General features: G+C 50.3%; 1 protein-coding gene across 1 annotated transcript in view; it reads right to left on the bottom strand.

The window, feature by feature from the left end:
• Window positions 1-1979: 1979 nt before the first annotated feature.
• KCNK12 (potassium two pore domain channel subfamily K member 12) overlaps window positions 1980-10431 on the bottom strand; it is a 46035-nt gene continuing 37583 nt past the window's right edge. Inside the window, exon 2 of the mRNA XM_057742724.1 lies at window positions 1980-3303. Within this exon, the coding sequence (XP_057598707.1) occupies window positions 2402-3303 (902 nt within the window). The 3' untranslated portion in view covers window positions 1980-2401. The remainder of the gene's footprint in view (window positions 3304-10431) is intronic.

Raw genomic sequence — 10431 nt, 5'->3', positions numbered from 1 at the left:
TTCCCTGGCTGCCTTTTTGGCCTGTCTAGCTCAGAGAGCCTTGATGACCCTGTCTTAAGCCTCCTGTGTTCTTCCTGGGGCTCACTTTCTCTGGGATGGCTGCTATTTTGCCTGCCATGAAGTCCTCATGGTCTGGATGTCTCTGTCATGGGGATGTCTCTTTCCCCTCTAGATGGCTCACATCCCCAAATTATTTCCCATTGCCTAGGTGACACCTCTAACTGGATATCTTTTAATCGATCTTTCCTTCTTTTAAAGGCCTAAATCTGATACTTTATTTCTAGGTCCTGTTAGAGGACTCTGCTCTAAAAAATGTGTGCCTCTCTGAGCATGCAGTACCTTCAGTGTGGCCACAGCTGTCGCTCAGATGGAGGAAGGGGTGGCAGGGTTGGGGAGGGTGGCTCATGGAGCTGGCCTGGCTGATGTCATAGTGCATCCTGAAAGCGTGGCTCTCTGGAAGCCTACCCTTCAGGAATTGGCAAGGCAAGACTGACTTCTGTCCTGGTCAGCTCCTCCTCACTGGCTTTACCCCCAGATTACAGTCTGTGTTTAAAAACCAATTCCAATCCAAATTAGAAATCACCCTCACCCACCCCCCTGCAAAAAAGAAATTACCCAAAGTAGCTGGAGAGTTACTCACAATTTAATTTGTTTTTTCCTTCCTTCCATGAACTGGAAGGGGTGAGGGGAGGCTGACATTCAAGCATGACTCTTAATGCTTGGGGTGTGTGTGTGTGTGTGTATGTGTGTGTGTGTGTATGTGTGTGTGTGTGTGTGTGTGTGTTCCAGGCACATGTGCTTCCTTCACTGCCAGGGTGGGCGATTTCATGGCTTTTGATGCCTCTCAGGCAGATGGTGTGAGGTGTCCTGGTGCTTTGCTAAGACTTCCCATCAGAAGCTGTGTATATATTGGCGGGTCATACCGTGTCTGACTAGGCTCTGGGATTTGTCCTCGGGTTTGCCATCTTTTTAGATGGGAAAAAATGAGCCAAAAAAAAGTATTGTTCCTTTACAGTTCAAGAACCCCATCTCTTCAATGAAGGCTGGGTACCTGGTCTTCCTCCAGATCAGTGACCCTCTACGAGGCAGAGGGTGAGTCTGGGAGAACCTGTCCTTCAGCTTGAGGATCATCCAGAGCAAAACTTTAACCCTAAAATAGCTTCCATTCCACCAGCTCTCTCCCTTTGCCTTCCCTCTTGCTTTCCTCCACCTCCCATACAGACTGTGTGTGTGGAGAGAACACATTCACTTGAGTGTCAGCGAGGGCCAGACCGGGTTTGGAATGGGATGTGTCCCAAACACATCAGGGGCTCTGGAGTCAAATTCTCTGACACTTGCAGGATGACTGCTTTGGTTCCTGGTGCTGTAGGCTCTGGTGCCCACTGGTGTAGCTGGCAGAGCCCCGATGTAGAGGAGGGGCGGCTGAAGAGGGTACTGTGCTCTGCACCCTTGGGCTCTCTAAAAGGGGGGAAAAAAATCCACACCATCAAATAAAACTCTTATCTGAGAAGACTCAGACATTCCTGGTTAAAAACGAAAAGCATTCCCATGGATGATGCTGGCGAAAGGAAGGAGATTTGAGGGAAATCAGAGATGTGCCCTGAGCCTCAGACATCAGCCAGCTGAAGCAGAGCCCGTGTCCTCCAACCTGCAGCTCCCCGCCCTGCAGGCCACCCCAGGCTTTTCCTCTTTAAAAGAAGTTGCCCAGTGCACTGTGCTCAGTGGACTAACTCCAGGCTGAGAAAGGCCTGCTAAGCCCCTTACCCCTGCAATTCCCAAATCTCTGGGAAATGCCACAGTCCGCAAGTTGGTGTTATGTTTCATCTCATTGCATAATACTACACCGTTCTCTGTGTGTAGCGGCTGTTCTATATATATACATCGGGAGGCAACATATGGCTCTCCCCACCCCCACCTGTCATAACTGTGACTATATCACTTCTGACGACCAGAAGGAAGCTGCTAGGCTGGGCCAGGATTCTAAATGCTGCGGAGGTAACTCAGAGCCATGAAAAGTTGCACCATATGCTTTGGGGTTGCCAGCTGCTTATGTGCATGGAGACGGGGTTCAGTGCCAGTCTGCAAAACCCAGGGGCGGCACTCTCCTCTCAGCCACGTGCACTGGGCAAGGGTCTGGGGTGCCACTTTTTCTCTCCCTGGAGGAGAATCTGCTGGGGACTACGGTTCTCCAAGAGGGCGCCCGTAAGGAAAACAGGCTCCCCCAAACCTGCCCTTGATAACATCAGGCCTGGCCAAATAGTATTTCTTTAAAAAAAATTTTTTTTGGTTTCATTTTATTGGATAGAGGTTAAGAAAGCGCCAGCGTCTGAGAGAAGGCAAGCAAACGCCGCCGGGCTGCACGCCAGCCTGGTGAGGGTCCGTGGCGCGGCGGGGCGCGCGTCTACCTGGAGGCGCTGGTCTCGGCCAGGCGGTTGTTCATGATGCCTAGTGCGCCCACGCCGCCCGAGAAGCCGTTCTGGCGCGTGTTGACGCACACGCTGCGCGGGTAGCCGTTGGCCGTCTCGGACAGCTGCTTTTGCAGCAGCGCCAGCGACACCTTGTTGGAGGCCGTGAGGTCGCGCATGGAGATGAGCTCGCCTGACAGGCGGCGGCCCTCGGCGTCGCTGTCGCGGGCCGTGGGATCGGCGCCGAGCGCGGCCAGGCGGCGCCGCAGCCGGGAGCCCGGGGTGATGGCGTTGCGCCGGGCCAGGGGCGCGCCGGGTGCCGGGCAGCAGCGCGCGCAGCAGCGGCAGCTCAGCTTGCGCAGCATCCAGTTGAGCACCTGCTTGATGAGGATGGAGATGACGTTGAAGAGCGAGTAGATGCAGCACACGCCGAGCAGGATGAAGAGGAAGTTGCCCAGGCGGTAGAGCCCCTGGTTCCTGTAGGCGGCGTGCTGGCTGCTCACCAGGTCCCCAAAGCCGATGGTGCTGAAGGTGACGAAGCAGAAGTAGAGCGAGTCCATGTAGTCCCAGCCCTCCACGCTGGTGTACATGGCCGAGGCGCAGCAAGACAGCAGCACGGCGAACAGGCCCAGGATCAGCAGCACGTGGTACACTGAGGGCTTCCAGCCCGCCAGGCCGTCGGCTTCCGAGAGTGCGGAGCCGCGGCGAAAGGTGGCGGGCAGCAGGCCACTGCGGCGCAGCTGGCGCTCCCGGCAGGTGCGCATGATGAAGGCCAGCAGCGAGATGATGCGCTCCAGGAAGAGGTTGAAGAACAGGATGGTACCGGCGCAGCCGAACAGCCCGTAGGCGATGAGGAAGGCCTTCCCGCCCACCGTTGCGGGGGTGGTCATGCCGAAACCTGTAGAGACAGAGCAGGGGTCAGTGAGGTCCTGGCTGAGCAGGTGGTCCCCACCTGGCGCAGGGTAGGTGTATGCAGGTGCTGACATGGCTCCTATCCTGAGTGGCATCACTCAAGTGGTACTTAGACATTTCTCTCCCTAGATATGGTTCTTAATCTGGGCAACCCCTAAACTGATGGAGGAGTTGTGGCCTGTCGTCTTGGGGATCTATAAATCAATATGGGTGGGGCAAGGTAGTCACTAGCAAGGATCCATCAGGACACACAAAACAGAACCCACTGCTAGGTGCAAACTACTGTGATGCCCACAAACCGAACAAGTGACACCTGCTCTCCCATCCCTCAAACTGTTTTTAACGTACCACTGGCACACCTGGGCCTTGTTAGGACAGAATTCCATAAAGGCTTCATTTTATGGGATTGCTGAGGAGGAGGTGGGGTGTGTTCAGTCCAGGTAGCTATATTTGATGGTCTCTGAAAAGGAATTTATGAAACTGACAGATGGGTTGTTTGAGAATGAGTCCATGACCTTCCGAGAGTGAGCATGGCTCGGCCATTGCACATCTGCTCCTTCTCACCCAAGGACCGCCATCACCCCTCCTCACACTTGTAGCCAGGGGAAAGGTTTGGGCCCAGTTGGGTCCTGTGCTGCCATGTGTCTGGAATGGCTTTTGTCCTGAGAGGTCTGCTCTGTGCCAGGGCAGTTGCTTAATGCTTTGAACTCATAATTAAGTGTTAATTTACCCATTTGTTCAAAGCACAGTCTTTAAGGGAGCTTCTTTATCAACTGATTTCTGCAGAAGGCTTGGCTTCCTGCCAGGATGCTTGGCCCATGCCATCCAGGGCAGCGCAGAGTGGCAGCTCTGCTCCTCCAACCTGAGCTCTCAGCCAGCTGCTGGCTGTGATGTCCTTGTGGGACCCACGCTGCCTGACTCTGGTTATAGCAGGGGATGTAATCCCTTAGCATGAAGACCTACTGCTGCCTGGAGTCTGAGCTGAAAAGGCATCGTCTGTCTGAGTGGCACAATAGCACCTGTCAACACCTCTGTAGCAAAAGTTTGGGGGCATTCCTGTTTAATACATGCCCAACGTCAGGAGGTCTACCTGTGAACTGTTAGTGGAGTGGGGCCAGCTCTGGGAATGGTGTGGCTTACTATTTCCCTAAAAAGGCCAGAGAAAGTTTTTTTCAGAATGATCTCTTAAACTTGTATGCTAGTCATTTTCTAGACTCCTTGGAGGAAATACCCAATTGCCCGACACTGTCTTCATCTTATGCTTAATGACTCAAGTTAGGACAAAGTCTTATAATGATGCCTCTATTGAGGAAGATGTATTATGTCCCTAGATTCAGAATTTGGCCATAAGAGTGTGAAACAAACCAAACTAGCTGTGTAACCAGGAACTCAATAGAGGGATTTTGCTACACTTTATTTTGTTGTTATTTTTGTTTGTTTTTAAATATTTATTTAGCTAGTTGCACCAGGTCTTAGTTGCAGCTCGCAGGCTCCCTAGTTGAGGCACACAGGCTCCTCAGTTGTAGCATGCAAACTCTTAGTTGTGGCATGCATGTGGGATCCAGTTCCCCAACCAGGGAATGAACCCGGGCCCCCTGCATTGGGAGTGCAGAGTCCCAACCACTGCGCCACCAGGGAAGTCCCTTGCTACACTTTAAAGCCAAACTCAAGTTCTTGAATTCACAAAGAAATTAGCTCTGAATCAATATGACTATGTGTGGAGTGGGAGTGTGTGTGTGTGTGTGTGTGTGTGTGTATTTATAAAAACTCCTAGATTGATAACCCAGTATCCAGCAGCCTAATTCATGGTCTGTTCATATAAGGAAATGTACTATACAGCAAAGAAAAAGCATAAACCACTGCTACTTGCAGCAATGTAAATGATCTCACAAAAAGGGTGTTAAAAGAAACTGACACAAAAGTATTCCATTTGTGTAAAATTCAAAACCAGGCAAAAGCAAGCTACAGTATCTTTTTCAGGATGAATACTTGGCTGGTAAAATTATAAGGGAAGTTGAGGACTTAATTTTGATAAAAGTCAGAATTGGGGTTTCCTCTGGGGGTGGCAGGGTGTGGAGCCTGTGAGGGGACCCAGGGGGACTCTGGGGCACTGGGAATGTTCTGTTCATCTGAGTGGTGGTTACATGGGTGTTCGTTGTATAATAACTTTTCAAACTGTGTGTTTATGATTTTTTTGTACTGTCGTGCTAAGAAAAACTTCAAAATGCCTAGACTATTAGAACTGTGAGGGACCTTAATTCTGGTCTGCCCCACACTGCATAGGCGAGTGAGCAGGGGCAGAGGCCACATGACTTACAGTTTGTGGGGGACAGATGCCATACATGTGTCCTGGCTTCTAGCTTGGTGCTTAGACCATCATACACAACACTGCTGCTGCTCATGAAGGGAAAACAGCACCTCTAGTAGGGTGATCACTTGGCTAAATTCCTAAAGAATTGAAAAATCCTGAGCCTGGCATATTCATACTATACCTAAGAGAATATTGAATGGGATTTTCCTATTCTTTAGAATTTTCAGCTAAAGTCTTAAAGCTAAGAGTGACATATAATACATTAGCCCTCATTCTAAAGAGAATTTTTAGATACATCTGTTGTATCTATTAAAACAGCAAAATGGGTCTTGTGATTTATAACCCCCACATCTGTTTAACAGATAAGGACACCTCGGGTCAAGGGGCTAAATAGTTGCCATGGCCACACAGCCGGGATATGGTGGGGCTGAGCCTGAAGCCCAGGTCAGCTGGTGTGTAACATCCACCTCCTCTCCGCCACCCTAGACTGCCTTCCGAGGGCACCACAGGCCTCCATTCCTCTTAGAGAACCAAACTGCAGTCCTCCAGGACTGGCAGCTAGGAGAGCACTTTCATGTGGAGAGAGTGGCTGACCCTCAGTCACAGCGCCTGTCCCCAAGAGTCTGCTCTCCTCTTGTGGTTCTCTCTCCACTGACCGTTGCTGGGGAGAGGGGCCACTGCTCCTCCCTTAATGTCCCCACCAAGGCAGACTCATCCCTCTTCCCATGGCGCAGCTAAGACAGCAGAGTGATTCAAACCAGACTCAACCCAGGGCTTGGGGACAGCAGGAGGAATGAGGCACAGAGGGGACCACTGCATCAAGCTAACAGTCTAGCTGGTTGCCCCCAGGCAGGGGACTCATCTTCCTGCCGGCCTCTCCACAGGACTGCCCCTGCCTGACCTTCTGCCCAGTCAAAGGCCATCTCCATTTTCGGGGAGCATCCTCAGATTCCTCCAAACTCCTTCATGTGTGGACTCCTGGCTTCTGCCCCAGCATCCCCTTTAGAGTCTGGGTTTCTTGCTGAGGATCTGCCTCTTCCCTGGATGGCAGAACCCAGAATGAGACCTATTTTTCCCCTCACCTTCTCCTTCCCCACAGGACTGTGGCCTTTGCTAGGACCTCTACATGACAGCACCACCAGATATGCACCCAGAAGACCAACATCCACCTGCTGATTCCGTTTTCTAGCAAACACTTACTGAGGACCTGGTTTGGCAGGCCTCGTGCTAATCTCAGGGCTATGCTGGAAAACCAGACAGATGCGCTCACAGAGGATCCAGGCTGCCCTCTTAGAGGTTTGCACAGCTCCCCACCCCTCTGCGGCCAGTGGCTCATCCCTGGGCCAGGGCACAGCTTTACCCCGCTGCCCCCATGCAGAGGCTGGGCTGGACCTTGTCCTGAGGTCTCCTCATGGTTGTGACTCCAGGCCCAAAATGATGGCAGATGCTTGACTGCGTGTGTCACTCTCTGCCCAGAATGAAGGGGACAGGCAGGTCAGGAGGTTCTCTGCCAGCACAGAGGGCACCCAACACAAGTGTCCCTCTCACTGCTCCGATTCCTGAGGTCTGGCCCACTTCACCTCCCTTTGCTTCCCTAGAGGCCCACTGTCAGCTCAGCTCCACAGACGGGGTAGAGGGGGCACGGTCTACTCTCCTTCCCCATCAACACTAAGAGGCTCAGAGCTCTGGGGGTGCTGAGACCCCTGGGTCAGGCCTCTTGCTGAGAGCGGTAAGGCCTGTGCCCAGGGCTGCTGCCTAGCCAGATGCTTCCCAGGATGGAAGGACAGTCCCCCAAGCTCTGGCAATCTGTGGGGAGCCAGGCTGGCTCTGGAGAGGAGCCTTGAAGCTTCAGCCAGAGAAAAGGCAAACCCAGCCACCCTGAAAATCGCCCCTTCCCCCACTCACACCCTGCAGAGGCGTAATCTGTCCCCAGGTTTGCACCAAGCCTGCTATTTTGTTTATGCCACAATTGATCTGCTATCCCAGTTTGCAAAGAGCAGACACTTGGGGGCTTTATTATGCCACTTTGACAAAAGCTGTGAAGCTCATTCCCACAGCCTGTCTGGTGCCGCCTTCGCAAATGGGGCCCTGGTGACAGGGCCTCCGGAGTTCAGCTGCGAGAGCCTGGAAGCGTGATGGAGAGACCAGCACTGATCTGAATCGGGCCCTGGCTGGCAGCCTTTGTGCTGGACACTGGACACATGTCCCCTCATCCAGTCCCCCCAACCACCCCGAGAGGCAAGCAACATCAACCCCAATAATGCAGGCGAGGACGTGGGCCAAGAGAACTGGAGATACTCATCTGAGTTACCATCTGTGAGTGGCTGAGCTGACCCTGAAGCCCCTTCCACTGGGCTCGTCACCTCGGGGACTTTTTCCACTGGCTCTGCAGTGTCAACTTGGTGGAAGGAAAATACAGTTTATAATCCAATCTGGATTTTGAGAGCAAATAATTACCCCAGGACAACAGGTGTAAACCAGGGCTGAATCCAAACAACTGGGATGCATGATTAAAATGCAGATTCCAAGGCAGGTCCCACTCCAGAGTCTTATTGAGAGAGGGCCCAGGAATCTGTATTTTAACAAATGTCCCCAGATGATTCTAATACAAGTGGGCTAAATCCCTTCCTTTAAGAAACGATATTATACTGTATCCCTGATAACCCTACTGGTGGAATCTGCCCAATTTCAAATTTTGATTTAAATTTATTTTTTATTTTATTTTTTAAATTAAATTTTTATTGTGCTGTTCTTCTTCTGTTTTGTTTTTTAATTCGGCCATGCTATGTGGCATGTAGGATCTTAATTCCCTGACCAGGGGTTGAACCTGTGCCTCCTGCAGTGGAAGCTCAGAGTCTTAACCACTGGACCACCAGGGAAGTTCCTAAATTTCTTTAAAAAACAAAACAAAACAGCTTTATTGAGGTATAGTTGACATATAAAACTGTAAGATATTTAAAATATACATCATGATGATTTGTTGGCTTAACTTTCAAGTGGCCGGAAACCCTTGTTGTGGACATTGCAGCTGTCTCCTTAACAACCGTCACCCCACGCCCCACCCCTAAAGTGTAGCAGCCAGGCCCCTTGGAGAACTGACTCAACTGCCAGAGGTGGGCTCCACTAGTCTAGGCCAACCAGGAAAATCCAGTCCCTTACCACAACTGGCTCAAGACTGGACAGCCCTAAGCCTCTCAGTGCAGGGTATATTCAGTGGCTACAAAGACTGGCTCAGGAATGGGCATGTGACCCCATTCAGGCCAAACAGATGAGAGAAGAGTTTCTCTGAGTTTCTGGGTTAAATGCTTCTCACTTTTTTTTTTTGTTGTTTACATTTTTTTAATTGGAATATAATTGCTTTACACTCTTGTACCAGTTTTTGAGGTACACCAAAGTCAATCATCTGTATTTATACACATATCCCCATATTCCCTCCCTCCCGCGACTCCCCCCCACCCTCCCCGTCCCGGCCCTCTAAGGCATCATCCATCATCGAGTTGATCTCCCTTTGTTATACAGCAACTTCCCACTGGCTATCTATTTTACAGTTGGTAGTATACATATGTCTATGCTACTCTCTCACTTCATCCCAGCTTCCCCTTCACCCCCTGCCTCCCCCAACCTCGTGTCCTCCAGTCCATTCTCTGCATCTGCATCCTGATTCTTGTCACTGGGTTCATCAGTACCATTTTTTTTTTTTTTTTGCTTCTCACTTTTAAGAGAGCTGCCCTGGGTGTGGAGGGAGCAGGTGTGGCTGGTGGCCATGAGGAGCCAGCCTTAGGTGAAGCTGACACTGTACAAGCCTGAATCAAGGTGTCCTGAAAACCCTATTGAGTTGTCTGATCAAACCAGCCAGGTTGTCTGACCTGCCCTTGGACTTCCAGTTACTTGAGCCCATAAATCCCTTTTTCTGCTTAAGCCTTCTGTGACATGCAACCAAACACATTCCCACTGGTGCCTGGTTAAGGGCCTGGTTAAGGGCCTGGTTAAACATCCCAGGGTCAGGAAATAGTACCAGACTTGAACTCAAAGCTTTGACTTCTGTTGTAGCCTGATTCTATCAGCCAAGTAATTGAAGCAAGTCACTAAGACTAACTCCTCTGACCCTCTATTTCTTCATCTGTAAAATGTCTACTTCCTGATGCAAACCCTCTCTGTAAATTGTATTACAACCTGCCAATGTGTGTTCCTCAAGATGAGACAGTAGACTTAATGGGAGGTGGAGAGAATTCTCATGATGAAAAAAAAAAAAGTTAAATAACATGAAATAAGTTTATTTACTGCAGGACTTTTCAGAGTGCTCACTGTGTTAATGTGATTTATGAAACCACAAGGGCTATACTAACACTATCCAGTGTCCCCCAAATTAATTTGACCATAGAATGTATTTAGTCACCTCAGGTGACTTGAGTATTTCGAAGAGTAATCTTTGAGAAATGCCATACTCTATCCTCGTGAAGAATTAAGGATGAGACATTTAAAAACATTCGTGAGGATTTCCCACGTTCTAAAAAAGTAACTGCAATGCTGCAATGCCTTTTCAGGGCCTGGCGTGTGGAACGTGCTGGACCACGTCTCTTGAGTGAATGAATAGACTGTCACTCTACTGGTTTAGAGCAGCGATTCTTGAACGTGATTATCTAGGACCCATCAGGGGATCATGTTAGCTTCTGGGGTGGCACTTATAATTCCACACTTCTAACCTGGGTCCAGGTGAGGCCCCTGAAGCTTGTCAGTGAACCTTATTTTGAGTACCAAACACAGATGACTTATAGTATTAATTGTCTTTTGGGGCCTGTCTCC

The sequence above is a fragment of the Hippopotamus amphibius genome, chromosome 7, assembly GCF_030028045.1.
Source record: "Hippopotamus amphibius kiboko isolate mHipAmp2 chromosome 7, mHipAmp2.hap2, whole genome shotgun sequence".
Classification (NCBI taxonomy): Eukaryota; Metazoa; Chordata; class Mammalia; order Artiodactyla; family Hippopotamidae; genus Hippopotamus; species Hippopotamus amphibius.
The sequence above is the reverse complement of the archived record's forward strand: the minus strand, read 5'-3'. Positions and strand labels throughout refer to the sequence as shown.